We start from the raw sequence: 23,233 nt of genomic DNA on the forward strand, positions 1-23,233 counted from the left end.
TAAGATAACGCCTTTGGATTGTCATTAAATGATAAATTTTACCACTTGTATTCTGTTTATATGCATTTAACTGTAACTGTGGAACGTGTGTTGTTTTGGTTGTGTTTTCCATTTGGATGGAAATGGTGCTTTGTGGTAGAAATCATTGTTTTTTTTTTAAAAAACACCCATTTTTGTGAGTACTTAGCCTTGTATTCCTGTTAAAAATCACATCGTAATTCTTCTGTCACATATCGGCTCCATAAACTCTGGGCTTCTCTGCTGGTTCATTCCAAGTTTTAAGAGGTCAGTGTAAAGAACGGATACTTTTATGGGCTTTTTACCATTAAATCAACAAGTTTACCTTAATAACTGTTGGCCGCTGAAGGTGCATTCAGGGACAAATTGAAAATCAAACTATTTTCTATACGTTATACCAGTCTCCCATTGGGACAAAATCAGCATTTAAAATCAGAAAACATTAGTCAGTGTACTGGTAGTGCATTGTTAGCTCATTTCTTTCTGAAAGTAAGTGAACTATATGACTGCTGATGAGAATTAGCTGACTTCCTACTTCAGAGGTACAACAAATGCAGCATGATTTGAAGTTGAAGGGGGGTGAAGATAAAGATGAGGACGCTGGATGCTGCTCTGCTCTGAGCTGGGAGTGTGATCCACACTATCTGAATTCATGCTCTGAAACACAAAAGAATCTATAATTTTTCTCTTTAAAAATATAAGGAACTGTACACATGACGTAAGAGATTTTTTTTAAAAAGGTTTCCTTAAATCCATCCATGTTTAGTGATAAGTTTATTGAGACTTAATTAATTTCAGTAGAACCCAGATTTGTTCAGATTGGCTTCACAGTCACTGAATTTAAAGATATATATATATATATATAAAAAAATATATAATAATAACAACAATAATAATAATAATAATAATAATAATAATAATAATAATAATAATAATAATAATAATAATAATAATAATAATAATAATAATAATAATAATAATAATAATAATAATAATAATAATAATAAAGAGCTCAAGCTGCCATTTTTCCCCCTGGATTTATGTGTGAAATATTATCGGCACAAAAAAACCCCAAAAAAACATCTGTGAAACAGCTGCGATGTGATGAATAACGGTGAAATCATGTGCATGTAAAGTGGTATCTCCACTCAAGTCCCACTGAGAGAAAAGTGTTTCTCAGAAGTCTCGTTGGCACCGAGTTGCTGCAGGAAGACAACAGTCCAAGTGTGACATGAGCTACACAAAACGCAGCTTTCTACATCCAAACTATGGAAACAAAATGTCAAGCTGCGCTTCTCAAAGCTTTCACAGACAACCTTTCGAAGATTGGCAAAAGAGGAAGTTGAGGCAGTTGTTATTGCTGTGCCTTGCTCATGGTCGTGCTACAAAGACCATTTTGACCAGTATTAGAGACTTGCTGCAGACTGAGTGGAGGTAATTTTAGCAGCTAAAAGCAGCTGAAGTTCAGCCTTTCTTTGGTCTGCTCTTATGCTTCCTTTCCTTGTCGTCACAATAATTTCTAGAAGCTTTTTCTTTTGTACCAGGGATGCCATCTAATTCAAATCTTCCAGTCAAATAGTCAGAAATCAGACCTGGCGTGAGGAAATAAATTAATACTAACTGTTTGTCTTTGATTACTAAAATAAATGATCAGGTCTGATTTGAACTGTCATCTGACAGAGCCGTCTGAGTCCAGAACGAGAAGATCTCTGTTGGCATCTTCTTCAGAATAGTTTTCCATAAGTTATACAATAAATATCTCAATATAACCATGAATTTTATTGTGCCTAAACTGAGTCAGGGTAATAGAACTCGTATTTGGTTCTGTTTTGTGTTGTGTAACGCCACCATCCACTCCCTCCTGCCTCCTCATAGCACTTTTGAACATGTAATAGTTGGAAAATATTACATTTATAGCAGTTTCAGACAATAGAAAACATAAGGATGAGCAAAGGAAAACGTCGGTCTGGAATGTGCTTTGTGCCTTAAAAATGTTGTAATTTTAACCATTTTCTTTTCTTATGAAATAAAAGAACAGAACAGTACAGAACTGCTGCTGTTATGAGCCAGTCGTGGCGTTCAGTTTTCGTGCCTTTCAATATTTTAGACTAAAAAACAAGAGAAAATAGAGTCCTTGTGGAAAATTCCAGAATTTTTCTGAAAGATAAAATCTGCTGCTTGGGTGAACCACTAAGTGTCACTTTAGCAGTCGACTCTAGCTGCCAAACAAACTGGGCCAGAACCTAAACCGAGCCCTAACTGTGAGTTTAAAATAAATCGGATTATAGATCTCTATATCTAGGCAACAAATTGGAATATATGAACTGAGATCATAAACTTTTTTAACTGAAGAGACTAAATTACTCTGTGGAGGATCAGTTTGAAATGTGCTAGCTTGTAAAAGCAGAAAATAAAGGCAGGCAGAGGATCTTGATGCATTTTTCTACTTATGTTTCAGTGTTTTAAGTCATTTTTAAGGATTATTTCATGAACCCTGTCTGAGGCATCACTTCCAATGGGTTAAATCTTTCTGCCTGGGACTGTGCACGAGATTTTTGGTTCTTGTACTGCTTCAAGTTTGCTCTGAAGGCAACTATATTTGCCTCCAGGACCTCTAATTCTCACCAGTGAACAGTTGTGGCAGATTCTCCCGCAGAGGTCGAGTCTTCATCTCGTTACAGTTTCTAAAACACAGAGAGCTTTTTTCTTTCTCTTCTCTGGGAGGGGCTGTGCCTAATTCCAGATGGGGCCCCATGGCCGGATGCACTGTGGGCTCATGGGTATGCCCTTCCTCACGCCCTCTCACTTCCCCCTCCAGCCCCCTCACCAAACACACCCTGACAGGGTCCAGCTGGGTGGTCCCACCAGCCAAAGACACAAACCAGACGATCCTTGTGCATCTTCACTGGGTGACTATTCCTGGTGAAGAGCCTAAAATAGAGTTTAACCTGGATAACACAGTTTCCTCACTGATAGGATGTTGTGTACTACGGCTGTGGCTATTCCTGGAATCGGATGTCCAGACTGAACGTGGACATGATCTTGGACACATCTTGTGTGTTTTACACAGCTTCACAGTGGCCATTTCTGCAAAAATAAATCATGTTCCTTTGACAAGTGCCGTGCATGATAATGGGTCCCAGTAGATGCATGTAGTAGTGAAACAACCACACAGGATATATTCAGCTGTACTTTAGAAGAAAAGGAATCTGTTTTTGTTGATTATTTTTCTGAATAATTATAGTATCATGTCAAGGCTCATGCTGAGATCACTAGTTCAAATGTTCTGTTTGCCAGAACAGAGGTCAAAAACCGAAAGATATTCACTTAAAATAACTTGAAATGAAATTAGACTCAAATCAGATCCAGTCAAAGTATTTTTCCATGGTAATCTTCACTTTTGAAAAGCTGGAAACACATGAAATTTAGCATTTTATGTTATGACTCTAATCAGCTAATGCTAACATGCTAAACTAATAAAGAAACCATAATGAACACATTCTCACTGCCAACTCAGTTTATTAGCACTTGGTCAGTAGCACTAGGTACCCCTCTAGCATAACTTTTCAACAAGTAAGCTAGCAACTTACACTAGCATAACGCTAGTTGAGCGAGTAATAAAAAAAAGTTTGGAGTTTGAGGATGGTGGAAATAAAACACAAGACATTCAAATAGGAGAATCAGATCATGTTCTTGTTTGGAACTGTTACTTTCACCTGTTTTTTATTTTACCTCCATCAGGTAGTGCAAGATGTGCGATTGCCAGAGTTTGTCAGTTAGCACGCTAACTACCAAAACTACAATGAATGATTTAATGAACATTAGTTGTTAATTGGAGCATTTGCAGAAGAAAAGCCGTTAAAAATAGATGCAGATCACAATCAGTTATGCCAAAAGTGCGAAATACAACATCAGTCCTGGCAGAAACATTAGATTTCTTATTTGTGCATGTGTTATTTTCTGCTAGCTTGGTTAGGTTTAAGCACAGAGACTGAGTTACTTTGTTATTTGTAGGAAAACTTCAAGTTATGTGCTAAAATAAACCCTCACGATAATGTCGACTACATGTTAGGCAATACCTATTCTCTTCTTCCATTAAGTCTTTCCTTCATTTTCTTGGTTACCACAGTTATGAGCTCCAAAGTATTTAATTCACATGAAGAAAATATTTACCCTTAGAATCAAGTGATCTATTACAGGAGTAAAATGGCTTCTATTGAAATCGATTGGATGTGTCTCCATTTGAAATGTGATGCTAAAGGGGTTCCTATTGAAATGTGAACCAGAGGGATGCTGATCAGCAAGTGATGAGTTAGGAGTGAAAGTTAGTGTCAAAACTCAAACATAGGGGCTTTAAAATTGAACAAACTCTTAGTAGACATGATGACTCAAAGAAAAGTAAAAAGAATTAAACGGATTATATGTGTTTAACTGAAATGAATATTCTTATTCAGATGTTCAGTGACCAGTACTTCGTTCCTCTGTGTTTCCAACAGCTGCGGCATTGTGAATACATGTGAAAAAATAATAGAAATTCCCTTTGGGGATTGATGAAACATTTTTTAACTGAACTGAACTGAGCTGAAAAAGCTGTCATGCTGTGGTCCTTCACTACACAATTTTCAGGGGTGGTCAAAGGGTTCATAGACTCACTTAAAGGCTGAGCAATGCTCAACTGGGGGCAAAATCGTGACTGTTTTCTGTAGCAGCTTGGCGATATCCAACTGGAAAAGTTATTATTGCATTTCTCAGACTTTCAAATCAGTAAACAAGTAAAAACACTGGGATTAAAATACATAATATATCATTTAATTAAAATGGGTTTTAATTATGTGAGTGCATCTGGGAAATACCAGCATGTTAGCATGCTGACATTAACATTTCTCAAGAGATCAGAGCTCTGCTGTGCATAAATACAACCTCCAATGTGGCTCCCAAAGAGACTATGTGCATGAGAAATCATTTGCACAAATGTTACTTTGTGTTAATAGTGTGTTTCGGTGACCAGTAACTTGAGTGAGGTCAAATACATGCAGAAACTTGGCGTGAAACACATTCCTCAATAGAAAGGTAAAGTTCCCACTGGTTGATGGTACTTTGATAATAAGGACAGTAATGTTCTGCACAGGCATTAAAGCAGAAAGTTGCATTCAGCGTGTGGAATAAGAATATCAATTTCAGTTAAATCATGTATAGAAATGCCTTTTTATGAATTTTATGAAAAACTGTGTTTGTTTACAACACACTCCTCGAGGCAGTCTCAGCCTGCAGGTGAATCAGCAGTAACACACATGCCTCCTGGCACAGAATAAAGACACAGGCACATATGCAAAGGTTTTGTCCACACAAACACACACATCATCCTCCTTTTTTGCCGTCCTATTTCCTTCAGTGCCGTGACCCATTTCAGTGCGTGCTGCAACATCCACGAGGCAGCTCTGAAAAGCTGCAGGGCTCCAATTGTGCCACTAATAGACTCTACCAGCTTTGTTTGCAATTGTTCCCACTTCCCATCAATATATCTCTGTGAGAATGGCTGAGGATGTTGTTTACTGAATGCATTGGATGTCTAATGAGAAGCCACGAGGAATGTCATTGGCAGTATCGCTCTATCCCTTTGAAAGACTATATAAAAACTTGTGTGTGTCTCAATGCCTCATGTTTTGTTCTGTTTGTTTGTTTGTTTGTTTGTTTGTTTGTTTGTTTGTTTGTGTTTCATGTGGAGGTCGGTGAGAAGTGATGCACTGCACCTTGAAGCTGATTTTGCCCTTCTTGCAGCAGAGGCAGGCCAGCATGAGGAAGACGAAGGTGAAGAGACCCGAGAAGGAGATGGCCACCACAGCCAGGGAGGACGACCAGGACAGCTCACTCAGTGGAGCGCCATCTGCAGGTCACAGAGAGGCAAAGAGCTCTGGGACTGGAGTACAACAGTGTGATCAGATGTTTATTCAGCATGCATGACATATGAAAGCAGCCAGTTGAAACTGTTTCAGTGGATCCATTATAGTCCTGGTTCATGTTTTTACAGGAAAATAGATTCTTTCAAACGCAACAGTCCTGCAGTTTTAACCCAGAACACAATGAAGAACAATAAGTCTCTCCCCATAACAGACATCTTCTGCACCAAATGGCTTTTTCATTAATTTTTCATAAACAGGGCTGTAACACAGCGCTGGGAAGCGGACTTACAAAAGAATAAATCAATTCAGTTTACTCACATCAAATGTTTATTCTGTAGAATGGAAATTCAGTGGCTGGTGGATGAAGTTTTATTATCTGTGCCGCTGCTGTACTGCAGTGGCCCAAAAACACACTTATGGTGCATAAACCTCTGCTTGAAGTGTGAACTTCAAACCTCAGAGCTCCCGTTACACTGAAATATGTACGATGATTTTAAATTATTCACTGGATACAACAACTGGGATTCTTTCATGTCTTTAGTTCTAACTTCTAGTCCTCTCCTGAGAATCAATGACAGGACAGGAAAGAGATCAAATAGATTATTATCCACTGTCAAAGATTAATAATAGACAGGATAATAAGCCTGTGCACCCAGTAATGCATCGACAGCCATCCCATATTTTTCTGAGAACACTTCTGCTTTGATAAGATGCAACAAATGTTTTTTTCTTAACATTTTTACCGACTGTATTAATAAAAGAGAGCAGAGTCTTAATATTGTTTGAATCAGGTTTTTCCTGATATCTAGCAGCAGTTGTAGCTGCTTAAAAGGCATCTGGTCTCAGACAAGCTGATGGATGCATGATAATTACAGTAAGACATAATATATCTGATGTTTTGTGCAAAAGGAAGATTTGGCCAATGAATGATCGCTTATAGCAGTGATTTTTATCGTTTATTTTCCCATTCATGCTCTGGAAACATACAGCATGAATGTATCAAAACCTTTATCTTAACATTTCACATAAAATATCATTGTGTTTAAAATTAAAAGGTAAATAAATCCTGTTTCATAGCTAAATCAATGCAGCACAACCAGCCATTGATTGATGTTATCCTGTTTTCTGATAGGCTGATTGGGGTCAACAACATAAATGTTAGGTCGATATATTTGTGCATCTCCAGGCACAATAAACAGTATTCACATTGTTTTAGAAGCCATTTAATAAATGAATTAGATTTAATCATGAAATAAAACACTTATTAGTTCTTATGAGATTTTTAGATCTCTTCAAATTGCAAGATTGATTAAAAATATTCGATTCAACCTTTGACCAATTGAGACATTTTAAAACCTAAACACTGAAAACAGCCTCCTAAAACCTGACGTTTTTCTGGAAAACTTGGCAGAATCATCAGTGTCCACAACAACATTTAAGTGTCTGGCTTTAAAGAAACTATAAATATGGGAAATATTGTCAAAATGAACGCATTAATAACGAGTTAATGATTCTTTTTTTTTACTTAACACTCATTTTCTGATGAAAGTGAACTCATTTTGAACTGCACTGCGCCTCTGTGGTCCACCATCCTGTTGCAGTTAGGTTTTCTTGGCTTTTTAGATGATTTTTGAAAGCATTTCTGACCCAATTAAGCAGTAAAGACAGAACACTGACTCATAACATGAGGAAAAAGTAGAAACACGGATGTGCAACTGGGAATTAAAACATTTAGCAACAAGAATTCATAACTAGCAACCCAACACAGAGCGACTGAAACTGCAGCACTATATGCTAAAGACGCCCTCACTGCATCCTTAATGTACAATTTTCCATTGTTCTTTAAGGGCAAAACATTAAATTTGGTGGTTTAATTAAAAACAGGATGCAGACTGAATGCAGATGAAGCATCACGTTCACACTCTCTGCTTCTGAGCCCCAACAGTGTTCTCTGGCCATCTATTTTCTTCCGCAGCATCCTTTCTGTCTCATCGAGCGGCTCCGAGCATCACGTGAAGACGGAGGACAGTGGAGGTCTGAATTAGCCTCCACCAGGGCCCGTGCACGTCGTTTAATCTCACAGATAATATCTCGTTCCCACTCATTTTGCGGTGGCTTCCGAAACGCAGCGGTTGCCACAGAAACAGCTCGGATGGACAGCCACGCAGGGTTGCCTTCGGTATTAAATCTCTCGCACCAACTCCTGCCAACAGCAGTGCCACCCAGCTTCACATGCACACACAGACACACACACAGTGTGATTTCTGCTGGTTCTCTGTGCTGATCCCCTGAAAGCCGGTGCAACCGGCTCTCATGAGTATGGGGCTCTTAGTTTAATTGGACAGAGAGCAAACATCATTGTTTATTAAGGTGCCCGGCAGAATGCAAAGGAAGCAGAGAATAATGAAGAAATAAGAAAAGATGCAACTTTAACTGTTAGGTACAGGATTAGCTGACCTGTGCTTGCATGTTACTGAGTGGGGCTCATAGAAATGGACCCAACGGGGTCCATTAAAGGTGGAGTATGGTGCCATATGCAGCTCAGTGGGAGGCTGGAGTGAAGAAGCCAGCTTGCTAAATTGGTCAGCAACCATTTAGTGCTCTGAAAAGCTAAACAAGAGCATTCAGATTTAATTACTCCATTTGTCGGGGGGATAATTAAAGAGAGCAGAAGCATATTGTTTCCTATGTTGTGGTTTATGTAAAACTCCCTCGCATCCCGCCTCACTCAGCAGCAGAAACAGCAGAGTGTGACTGCAGATACTCTCCATATTAATATTTAAGCAACACACTCCATCAAAATGAAGAGAGAGCATTTCAATCCTGCAAGTACACAAGTTTTATGAGCTCATGCAGAAATCTATGAATATCACTGTCAGACAGTCTACTTCATCATATAAATAGCAGAATGAACGAACCTTTTGGTCCCAACACTTAAAATTTCTTATTCAGTTATTCTGTGTGAATCCAATTCCTCTTATTTCTCTGTGGTTTTGGGTTCCACTGCAGTCCAAAAACCATTAAAAACAGTCCTCTGTACGCTAAAACATGAAATAGGTATGAAAGTAAAGACATTTATTAGAGTCTTCTTTTAGCCAGCTTCACTTTCAAATCATCAAATCATGTTTGTTCTGTGTTTGTGTATTTTACAGAAGACTTTTCAAGAGTTCAGCTGCGATGTTTTCTGATCAGCAGAGGAAAGCCTGACCGTCATGTCTCACCTGTTTAAACTCTTAATCACTTATTTTTTGACAACTTCAGTAAACATTTGGACACTTTATGTCTGTATAAATAGGTAAAAAAAGTAATTTCCCAGGACATAAACCGATGAATTAGAGTTTTTCTATGGATACACTGCTTTAATGCTCTATTATAGAACTACATGTGCATGAATCCTCTACATTTGAAAATATGCTATGAATTCCCAGGGCCTGTATGTTTTTTTTCTTTAGAAGTCCATCAGTTTTCTGCCATTTATTCCAGACCAGGTCTGCAGAGTGATCTGAGACTTCCTGCAGCTCCTCTGGGGTGGGGACACAGAGGAGTTAGTAAAACAGACAGGAATTACAATCTCTCCAGAGAGTCCTGGCTTCCTCCCAGTGGGATATGTCTGAAACTTCTCCCCTTGGAAATGACCAAAAACAAATCCTGACCAGATGTCCAAATACCTCAGCTGGCTATTTTCACTGCAGAAGAGCAGTGACTCCGTTCTGAGCCGTCTCTTCCTTCCTGTCACTACATGCAGCTCATGAACTCAGGTGAGGCTTTGACCTTAAAGGGGAACTCCGGTATTTTTAAATCTTATTTCATGAAATACGTTCATCTACTCACCGAGAACAGTTTGGTGAAAGTCGGCGTCCTTCGGAAGATATTTAGATAACTCAAGATCCATATAACGGAGTGAACGGGGCTTAGCGGCGGGCATCGATGATGTCATCCCAGTAGACGAGTGTGTAGAAAGCCCTCTATAAGCCCCCCGATAGCCGCCAATAACAACAACACAGCAGCTCTGAGCTAACAGAGCTATAGCACACGTTCATTCATTCATTCTTCTTAAAGTATTGGTGAAATAAAGACAGATAATGCCTTATTTAGAGGTTCTAAGCCCCGTTCACTCCGTTATATGGATCTGGAGGAATCTAAATATCTTCTGAAGGACGCAGACTTTCACCAAACTGTTCTCGGTGAGCAGATGAACGTATTTCATGCCAGAAATAAGGTGTAGGTTTAAAAATACCAGAGTTCCCTTTTAAATCTGCTGGTAAATCACTGCAGATGCTGCCCAAAACTGCCTGTTTGCAAATGAATCAATGTGCAATTATGACCATCACCAACGAGCATTTTCTAAAGATAGCATCATCTGTAAGATTAATCTGCTCAATATAACATTAATAACTACATTTTCCTCACTGTAGAAATTCAGAGTTGTATCTTTGTTATCTCTGAAGTTCAGTTCTAAATTGAGCTGATCTTAGGGCAGGTGGAGCAAATTCAGGTGGATACAAGCTGCAATTTATGCCTCCAGATGTCACTACATCATACACCTCCAAGATAAGTAAACCTACAAACTGACTTTGCTCGACAAAATCAGAGTAAGGTGAATTAATCTTTTAATTATGAGACCATTCAACATTATCTAAAGGAGACTCCTCCAGGTGACAAACGCAGGCTGGTAAAGAGGAGGAAAGTGTAGTTGCAGCAGTGGAGACGGTAAATCTGCAGGAGGCAGGAACATCTAATCTTATGACTGAGATTTTTTCAGTGGAGAAGCCACAGAGGAAATGTGTGCAGGTGCTGGAAAAAGCTGAGAGCAGCAGAAAGAAAACCCTGAGAGCAGAGGAGGAAGAAAGATCACTGAAATGAAACGCCGAACATGTCTGAGGTCTGTCAGATTAGGGAGGAAACATCAACCGCCAGCAAATAGAAACAGTTATGGTGTTTTCCTCCAAGGCCATGATTGTTAATTCTGATAAATTAGACAGGACTCTTCCTTTTGTTGGCTGTAATGAGCCCAAGTCCAAAGAGACAAATGCCTCCCGCTGAAGGTTGTTTGTCTCCACAGAGATCTTCAGCACAGCAGCTCAGAGATGCTGCGTTTTTCTCTGCTTCCACCACTTAATGCCAGCAGCCTGAGCACCACATCACTTAGAGGTGGTAGCCATTTTTAGCCTCCTGAGGCAGAAAGCTGTTCAAGTCGATGACTAAATGATGAAAAGGGGGCGAGCATGAGCGAAGGAAAGGCGGGAAGAGAGAATCTGAGGAAGACCAAAAGGGCTGTACTCTGCAGCAGCTCCTGGGGGAGAATCGCTCAGAAACCGAAGCAGCAGCAGCAGCTCAGAGTCGACACTGAGGCATTCTGACAACTTCAGGTGTTTGTTACTGTCGAAGCTGGCTCAAAAATCACTCAGCAGGTATTTTTAATGCTCGAAGAGGTTACTGCTGCACATCTTTCTGCAAACTTCCAGCTGATTGAAACACCACCAAGGCCTGTACCGTCAGCCCAAGAGTGTGTTCACCAAGCACAGAAGTGATCCAAACCAGATACAACCTTGATTTTACACTGAGGTGACAATCGTTCTGGAGTGTGGGGGAAACATAAAAGATCTCCACAGATTTACCGACGACATTAAAATGTGTAACGGACTGAAAGTAATTCTATTTAACCCATAAAGCCTTACGGCGCCCTTTAAAACCTCCTGAAAACCAAGAACTTTTTCAATATCCTTCAAAACTATTCTTTTTTCAGCCTGAAGAAACATGACACAAAAAGCATTTGACAGCTTAAACTGTCCATCCAAAACATCTATGCTGTCATGTGAAACTATCATTTCACTGGTTCATGAATAAATAAAGAAAGAATTGCTTTTTAGTTCCAAGTCGTCTCTGAATTTCTATGTTGTGGGAAACTTTGCTTGCATTTACATCCTTTATCTTGTCAGGAACCTTACAATGTTAGATATGTTCATGTCACCTTCCTGTCAACCTCTGTTGCAGCGTCAGATACCGAGATACGACCAATTAGGAACGTTGTTTAAAGAATTAAAATACAACTATAAGAGAATTTTGGATCTTTGAGTTCCCCAAACCTTTAGGAAACGTTGTGTTACTGCATTTTCTAAATGTTTCTGTTAGATTCTTGTTAATCTAACCTGAGCAGACTAACATTAATTAATCGTGTGTTGTGTTTGCTTTTATATAAATCAGACCACAAACCATATATATCTTTGTTTTAGCTCCTCTTATGAATTTGTTTTAACTGCACAGGAAATCAAAGTATATTTTAATCAACCCCTACAGGGAAATCGGGTTGTTGCTGATTAAATAAACCAAAAACAGTCATTAGCATGGATGGGACATTCTTGGCTAACACAAATGCCAGTGTTGAAAACAACAAGTTGGCTGATGCTGATTGTTTTTTTTACACTTATTTTCCTTTAATCCCAGGGAAACGCTGAAGTATACTTTTAAAAGTTAAACAAAGTATTTAAAGTATGACATATGTGTGGCATGAGATCATGACTGAATCACTTTTTAAAAACCATCTACCATCTCACACCATGAGTCCTTAAATATCTGACTGCTCCTTTGAGGCGATGCTAACAGGTGAGCACAAGATGAGGGTCACATCGCTGACTTTTTCTTGAAAAAGAGTCCTTCACGGGTCTAGATTTTCTCCTCCGTAAACCAGCGAATAAATAATAAAACTGAACTTGGGTCTGAAAACATGATCAAAGTGTTTCTGTGGTGATAATGAAGCGCAGTGTTCAAGTGTTCTCAGAGGTGTCGGTGAATCAGTTCCTTGGGTTTCAGACCAATGATGGTATTTTCAAAGGGACAGTCAGCAGAGCAGCTATGAGTCACTGTTCTGGTGTGAACTGACTGCTAAAGTGTGGCAGGCATTTATACTACAGCTGACAGACTGAGTCACGGCCGAACTACACACATAAAACAACACTTCTATCAACAGATAGCAGTTACTTCTGCATTCATTTGTGCAGGTATGTTGCAGGGAGATATTCCAGATATATCTAAAACTTAGCCGTCAGCGTGTTACAGCGGCTGCCTCCAGATAAACCAACTTGTTCTTATTACCACTTTAAAGCCAAAAAAGGGACACCGTCACCGGTCCAGTTCTCAGATCCTGCTGTTCGTATTCCTCTGAGGTTCAGCAGGAAGTCTGTCCAGAGGACTGCTGACACCCTTCACCCATCATCAGCCCAGGCAATTTCCTCGACACAGCTGAAATATCTAAAGCTCACGGAGAGAAAGGTCCACCTGAAGGGCTGGAAACAAGCCAGAGCGACGATACCGCACAGTGATCCCAATCAAGGATGAAAGAAGCTGAACCAGAAAGAAACTCTGTGAAATACTGCCTGGTTGGCCGGTTTGATGTGATCAGCATCATCAGTCAGGCCCTTAAAAAAGCTGAAGACCTATTTAACATTAAGACTCATTAGAGTCGTAAAGCTTTTAATGAGAGGAATGAAAGCGCTGATAAATCAGAGTTTCTGTCAGTTCACACAGACACTGATGTTGATGATAAGAACACGGAGACCAGGAAACAAGGAGCCAACAAATACTTCCGACAGAGTCTCTAAAGGTCAGTCTACACACATCAAACTGACTGCTACATCACACATGGCTGTAAAATATTTTCTATTCCTTCTGAATTATAAACAACGCTCTGAATGTCTCTGAGGCATTAAGGAATCAACTGTAGTTCCTGCACACAGTCAGTCCTTTAACACTAAGATACATCCAAACAGCTGGCCTGAGATGCTGAAGGATGCTCCACAAACAGAAGCTCCACTTGTTTTTAATCCCTCTGAACTCCTGGCACATTTAAATCAGGTCATTCTTATGTATCAGTGAAATCAAATCAGTCCCTAAACTAAAAAGGTTTGGAGGTGAATATCATTAGCAAGTCATTAACATCCTCAGAAAATGGGATAAAATCTTTTTTAAATTAAAATATGTGCAGATATTTGACTTCTGAATGAAGCACCTTAGAAACAAAGTTTATTCTAAGCAGATTCATACTGAGAAAGAATCTGAAAATCTGTAATGCGGCAGACAAAAACTGCTTGTGTTTGAAGCCGACAGGCTAAGCTGATATCATCATGGAAAGAACGCCTGCTGAAATCTCGATTCTTCCTTCCTTCCCTCTTTGAAGGAAAAAACTCTGATTTCAGGTGAGATTTTGATGTCGGAACAAGATGGCTGCACTGTGGCGGAGGGTCAACTATCGCACTAGTACCATTAAAGATACTTTGCATATTGTTAGGGTTAGGGCAAAAGTACAGGGCAGGACGTCATTTCCTCGAACTACATAGCATAAAATGACACATTTTGATGCTTTTTCTTTTTGCTACATTTTCTTCTCTCTTCTTTTTAAACTTTTCATCACTCATCTTTTCTTAACCCCTTCTTAATTTTCTCCACTTTGTGTTCCTTCCATCTTCTATTCCTTTAATTCCCCTCTCCTTTCTTCCCTCGGTTCTTTCCTTTCTCCTTCTTTCTTCATTTCTCTTGTTACTTCCTTCATTTATTCATTTCATCCTTGCTTCCTTTCCAGTTTCTCCCTCCCTTTACTCTGTTCTTCCTTCCCTCTTTGAAGGAAAAAACTCTGATTTCAGGTGAGATTTTGATGTCGAAACAAGATGGCCACAGCATGGCGGAGGGTCAACTATCGCACTACATACCATCAAAGATACTTTGCATATTGTTAGGGTTAGGGCAAAAGTACAGGGCAGGACGTCATTTCCTCGAACTACATAGCATAAAATGACACAAATAAGTGGTTTAATAACACGCCTATGTGCAATAACTACATCTATTCATGAGGCCAGGCTGCATAATGTAAGGAATCATGAGTGGGAGGAAATGCAAGGACAGCTGGAAACATTGTGCAGGATGATGATCAAACCAGTGAGCTCTTGCACTGATGTGGTCAGAGAGTCACAAAGGTCCATGAATAAGTGGCCTCTGCCATCATCATGAGGTCATCATGAGGTCATCATGAGGTCATCATGAGGTCATCATGAGGTCATCATGAGGTCATCATGAGGTCATCATGAGCATAGTCGCCAACATTCAGACAAAGTGGAACTTCAGGTGCGTATAAACTGGGAACAGAATAAGGAGGATATTGTAATTGTCTGGTTTTTGTGCTGTTTGAGTTTCCACAGACTACCTTTGGAGGACTGTAAAATGCTAAAATTGTGGCTACTTCTACGTGGAAATAAGCACCTTTGTCGCTACGCTACATCTTGCAGATATGCAATCAATATTTTAAAGCAAAGCTTGGGAGAGAAGGGGAAAGGCTAAAACATAAAAATAAAAAGTTTTCTAATAATCATGGCATAGAAACACACACAGAGTCCCATATATGTCAGAAATTATGTCTCAAATTTCCCACAATCTGCAGTATCGCCACTTAAAGAGACTTTAGAAACTGTTTTAAGAACAGACCGAGCAGCAGAAGCAATGTTTAGCTCTTTAGTTTGTCTGTAAGTAGTCTCAAAAGAGGTTTAAATGCTGTGAATTGGTCATTAAGTTGTGTCCCACTACACCAAAATACCCCAGCGAATACAAAGTGAAATTTCCCCAAAAAGGAGAGGTTGTAAACACGGTCACAAGATAAGGAATGGATACGATCAATACAAGCTCCTCTGAAAGAGATATGCATGAGTGTGTCTGTGTGCCAATCCAGTGGCAGAGATAAAGCTTCTGCTCTCACAGCCAACAGCCACTGTATCAAAAATGCTGGGGCTGGTAAAATAAATCATGCCCCCCCCCCACCCCCACCCTCTGCCCTCTCCCACCCTGCTGCTGACACCATGCATCCATCAGACGCTCAGTGAGATGCAGGGCAGCATGACAACAGGAGGACTCATCGTTCTGAGGAAAAAAACAGCAACAGAAGAGAGGAAGAAGATGATGGAGACGGGAGGGGGGACAGATGGGTGGAGGGAGAGCTGGAGGTGGTTAAACAACATGTGAAGTGCATGAAGCTGATGATCCGATCACGAACAATCTGTGTCTGAGGTCGAAGACTAAATCTGCTGCACAGCTGCTGGTTCTCATGAAAGCGATGCAGCGATCACGCTCGTGGTCATTTCTGCACACAGACCAACAAACAGCAACCTCGGTGCACGTTTGGTGTGTCATCAGCAACGCCAATGTAAACACCAAATGTTCCTAAACAGCTGCTGAGACGTCTGGCTCAAGAAGTGGCTGAAAAAAATAAAACCAATGTGGGAAGAAAAAAAAAATCTGCACGTTTCCATGGCAATGCCTTCCCTGAAATCCCATTCGGGCTCATTCGAATGCCCTCCTGATGCTCACAAACACGGTGCCAACACAAAAACAACTCGTCTTTGACACCAGAGAGAAAATTAACCCTCCACACACTTCCTCTTTTTCTTTTGATGGTTCACTGGTCAAAGTCGACCGTGAATACTTCTGTAAACAGTTAAAGGTGATAGAAATACCACTTTGGAGGTCTATTATTCTCTCTTGTGTGGCCAAAGGACTATCTGCAGCACAATCTCATATTCAGATGTGTCATATGTGCACTGGTCCACAGGAAAAAAGACTCAAACTGTTTTACAAATAAAATGTAAGGTGGATTTGTTTGAGGGGACTCTTCACCCTGTAAATAATTCTTCAAGTAACCCTTGATGCAAATGATCTCCTTTGATGCTTCATTTAATTCCCACCAACATGTTCTGCTTAGCGGTTTCACACGGAGGACAGTTATTGCTGTCGCACAACATGGGCACGTTTGTAGCAGCTTGATGTGATGCAGGAAACTGGAGAAAATAACGTGGAGCAAAATCATTGGAAGCATTTCGAAGAAAAGAAAAGAGAAAATACTGTACTGTGTGTCCATTGTAAAACCCAATTAGGTTAGCACGATAACACAAAGTCAATGCTACAGCATCTGAGCGGGACACAAGGGAACATTTCATGTTAGCATTTTAATGGAAATCAGTCGGATTGTTAACTGAGAAGGAAGCTAGCAGAGAAAAGAAGGAAGCTGGCACAGAACAGAAGGAAGCTAGCACAGAACAGAAGGAAGCTAGCACAGAACAGAAGGAAGCTAGCACAGAACAGAAAGAAGCTAGCACAGAACAGAAAGAAGCAAGAGACAAAACAGAAAGAAGCTAGCACAGAACAGAAGGAAGCTAGCACAGAACAGAAGGAAGCTAGCACAGAAAAGAAAGAAGCTAGCACAGAAAAGAAAGAAGCTAGCACAGAAAAGAAAGAAGCTAGCACAGAACAGAAGGAAGCTAGCACAGAAAAGAAAGAAGCTAGCACAGAACAGAAGGAAGCTACCACAGAAAAGAAAGAAGCTAGCACAGAAAAGAATGAAGCTAGCACAGAACAGAAGGAAGCTGAAGTTTGGGTTGGGCCGTAGAGACACTTTTTAATTACTGTACCGTATTTTTTCCAAAAAGCAACTTGTGTTTATCGTGTTGGACAAATAGTGGCTAATTTCTGTTGAAATGTCAACAGAATTACCCCACTAGCACAAGAACACTATCATATTGTCCTTAATGCGCCTCTGCCCATTAGAGCATCAGCGCACCATTTGGCTTCAGGGGTAAAGAAATGGTTTGCATCAACTGAAACCTTTCTCAGATTTTCATAATTGCTAACAGTATGTGGAGCAGGAACCCCAGAAAGATTCCCAGGCTGCTAACTTGTACTTGTCTGTTATTTACGCACAACTCAATGAAAACACTGCCTACAGATCCATGAAGTCACACTTTTCTGTTTTTCTGGCAGATATGACGTGTAATGCTGATTTCATCCTGAATGAACAACCGAGTCATCTCTCCTCTTTAAACTCAGTCAAGGAGTCAAATTTAGACGGCTTCCCGAGCTGGGATCTTTCACTTTTCCTTTCCCTGCTGAAGCTGAGAGCTTGAAAACAATTACAGTGTGGCTCCATCACACGGAGGAAGAGGAGGCTTAGCCACTCACATCATGTGGGAGTCGGGCCTTCCTTCCATCCATAATCAGGCAGCCCACGTGCTGTAACCTAATTACACAGGAGGCTGTAATTCTGAGCTTTAACCGTGAAACACGTGTCCTCCGAGCAGCCATGTTATCTGTGTTCAGCAACTCTACAGATAAGAGTCTGTCTCTGTGAATGAGATGTCGACCTGATGCGGCAGAGCAATACTTCAGCGTTTCCTCGGCTGTCTGACAGCCTCCATCTGAGGCTCTGCTCCACCTCCTCTCACCAGACAACAAACTGCCTCCATCAGCTCGGCCTCGTCTGGTTTATTTGGCTCCCAGAGGGCCCGGCGGGCTCATCAGCACCATGTCCAACAGAGAAGGAGACTTCTGTCCATCTTTCTCCCACTCTTTTTCCTTTTGTCATATTCATTTATTCTCCTTTCTGTCATTTTCTTTACCTCTTTGTCTACTTTTACTATCCCTCCATCTCCCTTCACTCTTCTTTTTCTTGACTCCTTTCCACTCGTTTATGCTTTTTCTTTTTGCTACATTTTCTTCTCTCTTCTTTTTAAACTTTTCATCACTCATCTTTTCTTAACCCCTTCTTAATTTTCTCCTCTTTGTGTTCCTTCCATCTTCTATTCCTTTAATTCCCCTCTCCTTTCTTCCCTCGGTTCTTTCCTTTCTCCTTCTTTCTTCCTCTTTCTTCATTTCTCTTGTCCTTCCTTTTGTTACTTCCTTCATTTATTCATTTCATCCTTGCTTCCTTTCCAGTTTCTCCCTCCCTTTACTCTGTTCTTCCTTCCCTCTTTCCTTTCAGCTTTACCTTATTCCTCATTTTCTTCCTTCTTTTTTCCTTTTAATTGCTTCCTCTTCTCTTTCTTCCTATAGCTCCACCATTCTTCCATCTTCCTTTCTCTTTCCATTCCTTCAGTTACTTGCTTCTTTAAAATTTTTCTTTCTTCCTTTAACCTTTTCTTCCTTATCTCCCTTCTCCAGCTTCTTATTTCCATCCTTCTTTCCTTTCTTTCTTTTCACTACATATTTTCTCACCATCTGTCACGTGCGTTTCTTGTTCCCTGCCTTTCTGAAATGTTTTTTTCCATGGACCTTAAATCCTTCTTTCTTTATTTAATCATCTTTATCATTTCTAATCAGCATTTTTCAGGTTGTGCTTCTTTGATTAAAGATACAGTCTGTGGACAACTTTAACGTCTCTTCTGTTCTTTATTTGAAGCCGTGACATAAATGTTTACACTCATAAGCTGCGGCGTGCATCTGAAAGTGTGCACGGCCACATACTGAGCTTTGTGTGTGATCTGTTAAAAGGTCACAACACTGAGAACCAGCAACGCGATCCCTCCCTCTGACCTCCCGTCACAACAAACGTGAATGTCACTCCTTTGTTTGCCCTCATCTTCTCTGCCCTTTTCTCTCCATCTTAACGCATCGCCGTTCCCTGTGATGATGGGATTTTACGGCGTGTACGCGGGTTTCTCCCGGTGTTTCCGTTTGTGTGGGGTCAAACTGCAGTTGTGTTGTTCTCTGTGGGTTTGTTTTGTCGCGGTGTGGAGCAACAGCCAGCCTGCTGAGAGGATTATGAGTTTATGAAGACAATAAAACTGCAGTCGAGGGCAGATTAAGCTCCTGTGTTAGCTGATGACATTACATGTGGATTTTAATATTAATATAAATGTGCTCTGAGCATTTGCTTTAAGCCATTATATTACATATACATTTCCCAAATGGCACACGTTGAATCATCAAGCCTGCAACTGTCCTTTGAATTTCCTGCAAATATGAAGGTATAGTTTCTCAAAAGCACCCGCACCTTCCCTTTTCCGTAGTAGCATCACATTGCTCCGTATGCACTCCTTTAGGTTGTTAAATACTCGGGGAGCAGCTTCAGTGAGCATGAAGATGCGAATATCATTCAGTGTGTGTTTGCAGAGAAAGCTTAGCATTTATCAAGTCCTTATAGCTGGGAGGGCAGACGCAGGGGACTGTTGGTCTCTAAAGTGTGCGTAACTGCAGCTACGCCACGACCAACGAAGCGTGAAAACACAACAAGACGTCATGTAGATGCAGGGCCATTCAGTCTGCACAGACACCATTAAAGTGGAGAGAGATAACATTGTTCAAAGCAAAGAGGGAAACAAGAAGGAACATTAAACGCTTCACCTGAGTGAACCTCACAAAGCCATCCTGCTGTTTAAGGCTCTCATCTGGATGAATCATCTCAGCCAGGGAGACTTAATGAAGCTGAAAATACAAGCCATCACATATCAGATGCTGGAGCAGGTATTAGTCATTCCTTTATGCTTTACTGCTGCCTCCACAGCGCTCTCCTCTTTTTAAACCATCACTCACAGGTTTAGATTTTGCTCCCGTCTTTTTTTTTATCTTTTCTTCAGAGACCGCTGAAGCAGAATGAATCTCTGCACATGCTCAGATATGACATCACATCTCTGATGTCATGCAGGGGCGACTTACAGAAGCAGCTCATTATGACACACACTCACATTATACATTAAAGGTGACATATCAAGACACCTTTTCTTGTTTTTGGGAGCATATATTAGGGTGTCTGGAGCCACCAGCAAGTATAAGTGTAAAAGCCGTTCTAATTTGCTTTTCAAAATCAAATCACTCCTTAAGGTGACTCCGCCTCCTCTGTTAAGCCCCGCCCACTCACATCCACCCTGCTGGACGGATGAAGCCAGCTTCTGGTGGAAATGTTCTGCTGTCAGCTGTACTGAGGAGCATGCATCTTCCATCCAGCAGCAGCCTCAGAGGATATAAGAGCCCAGTGGATAAACTATATCTGAGGCTAATGTTCCAGCAGAGTTAGCTAAAGACTGTGAATGTGCAGCAGCCACTTTTCATCCCACTGTTTTAACAACTCGGTCCAGTTCAACGCTGGACTGAAGGAACTGAGCCACAAAGAGGATCAGTTCCAGCTCTCAGAGCCTGAACTTCAGAGCAGGCAAATGGAAGCATCTGAGAAATAATTCCTCCTGGTTTATTTATTGATTTATTTTTGCTTTTAGCAGCAGATAAAGATCTTTTGTTTGTTTTTACTCCTCATCTTTTTGTTTCTTCTCACAAAACCACTCCGCTGCATTACAGACGAAAACTAAGAGCTGTGATAAGTAAAACCTGTCATGCAATCACGGTGAGCGCAAATGGAAAGAAACAACCGGTGACATGACAAGATGAGCCTGTTCCTGTCTGGAAAATGGCTCTAAATGAAAAGGAAATACCAATTAACTTGTATCACTCAGTCAGTCATTAAAACGCGGACCTTTGGAGATCCTGACCCGCCAAGTGCGCTCCAGTGTGGAGGCATTCTTCTCGTTTTAGCGTGGAGATCTGCATAAAAGCAGCTTTTAACTCAATCAAGTGCGTTCGCTTTAAAAGGCCGAAATGTGGCGAACACACACTGAAACATCTCTTCACAGGCTGCACTTTCCTTTCAACCATTAATGAGAGACGCCGGCCAGGTTTGTGATACGCATCCGCCGTGATTATGCATGATCACAGGGAGCGGACGCACTAAAGTGCCCCCCCACCCCCTGCTGCGCGCCGACGTCGAAGCACGGTTGCCAAGGAGACGCTTTCAGAATATCAGGCTGCCTCATTTCTGTGTGTAGCTCTGAGTAAAATGACTTCAGGCCTGAAAACATTATGCATTTGAAGTGCTTTTTGCAAGAAATTGCGCCTGAATTTGGTACTTCCTGCCCAGAGTGTCCAGGAATAAAAAGACGAATGTGGCTGTGACGTGGGTTCGTGCTCAGGAGACGCGTGTGCGCGATAAAGTTCATTTACAGCTGAAGATTTGCACAGAATACATTGTGATTTCCTTTCACATAAAATCTTCATGAGTCTGTTATGTAAGCTTTCATGTGGGATTTTTCTGACATGCGTGGCCGTCCCTCCGCCCTCGTGGAAGCACGTGCTGTCACACAGGAAGTTTCAAAGCATCCGGACATGTTAAGTAACACGCTGTGAACCCACAGCCCCATTATTCCTCTTCAACACTCAATATGACCACTACCATAAACATTTTACCATACAGCAGAAAAATGTGAGCTCAAACAGTTTAGTAAGACTGAAAAGCTCGTGATTGTACAACTCTAAACTTCTTTAAAGTCCTTTTGTCTCTTTTTGAATGTTTTTGGCTCTTTGTGGTCTTTTTTTGGTATATTTGTGGCCTCCTTGTATCCTTTCTGTCTCTCTGAAGTGAGTTTCTGTCTTTTTCAGCATCTTTTTGTGGTTTCTTAGCCTTTCTTTATGGTACATTTGTGTCCTGTTGTGATTCTTTTGTGTCATTTTGTGGTATTTATCTGAGTTAATTTGTTTCTCTTTTTTATTGTTACTGCTTCTGTGGTCTTTTTTGCATCCCCTTTGGTTTATTTGTATTTTTTAAAACAAATTTTTAGTCTTTTTACGGTTATTCTGTGTCACGTTTGTGATCATTTGTGTTAATTTCTTGGTATTTTTGTGTCTAATTGTTGTCCATTTGTGTCTCTTTGCATTATTTTTGTTGATTTTGTTTCTTTTCTGTGTCTTTGTGCCTTGTTGTGGTCTGTTTGTGTGGTTTTGCAGCTTTTTATGTAATTTCTGTCCATTTTGGCTTTTTTTCCCCAAGCTTTCTGTCATGTGTTGGTCTATCTTTTGTGTCTTTCTGGATTTCTTTTGTGATTCGTTTTAGTTTTGCATGACAATGAAGATCACTGTTTTCATATATTTATAGAAGGATTCATGAATGCTGCATCTCCCAACTTGTTCCTGCCTTCATCTTTTTGGTGCCGGGTTTGTTTCTAACAATTCAATCACCAAGAGGTCATTCCTGAGTCATAGCTCAGTCGCTCAATAATGTGTCTGCTGACTCTATCTTTAGGTGTTACCTTGCTGTGTTACCTAGGTGCTATCTGGTGTTTCTCTACATGACACTGCTTATTACTTGTGTTGTCAAAGAAGGAAACTGACTAAAATGAATAAATAAATAAATAAATAAATAAATAAATAAATAAATAAAATGGGCACTCTCAGTCAGTGCGGTTACATGCTATTGGATCGGATTAATGGCTAAATTACAATAAGACTGAGTTATTCAGCTCATGTCGACACCTTAATCCAACAAAAAATTAAAAAAATGTAATCTGATCCAACTCGATCTGAATGTGCACGTAGACGACAGTGGATCGGATCGAGCGTTCTGCTCATGCTCCAGATTTTTTCCCGGGATCATCACCCGGAAGTGGAAGGAGACGATATTCCTGTTGTTGTCAGAAAGAAAGAAACAAAGCGATGGAGAATGCGCCGTTGTGCATCGTCTGTGC

At 40.5% G+C, this 23,233-nt stretch overlaps 1 protein-coding gene across 1 annotated transcript in view; it reads right to left on the minus strand.

Annotated features, from left to right (window-relative positions):
• aatkb (apoptosis-associated tyrosine kinase b) overlaps positions 1-23,233 on the minus strand; it is a 61,044-nt gene that overhangs the window by 24,727 nt on the left and 13,084 nt on the right. Inside the window, exon 2 of the mRNA XM_072373512.1 lies at positions 5,769-5,902. Within this exon, the coding sequence (XP_072229613.1) occupies positions 5,769-5,902 (134 nt within the window). The remainder of the gene's footprint in view (positions 1-5,768; positions 5,903-23,233) is intronic.

Source organism: Leuresthes tenuis, unplaced genomic scaffold (assembly GCF_036924035.1).
Source record: "Leuresthes tenuis unplaced genomic scaffold, fLeuTen1.0.hap1 SCAF_20, whole genome shotgun sequence".
Taxonomy (NCBI): domain Eukaryota; kingdom Metazoa; phylum Chordata; class Actinopteri; order Atheriniformes; family Atherinopsidae; genus Leuresthes; species Leuresthes tenuis.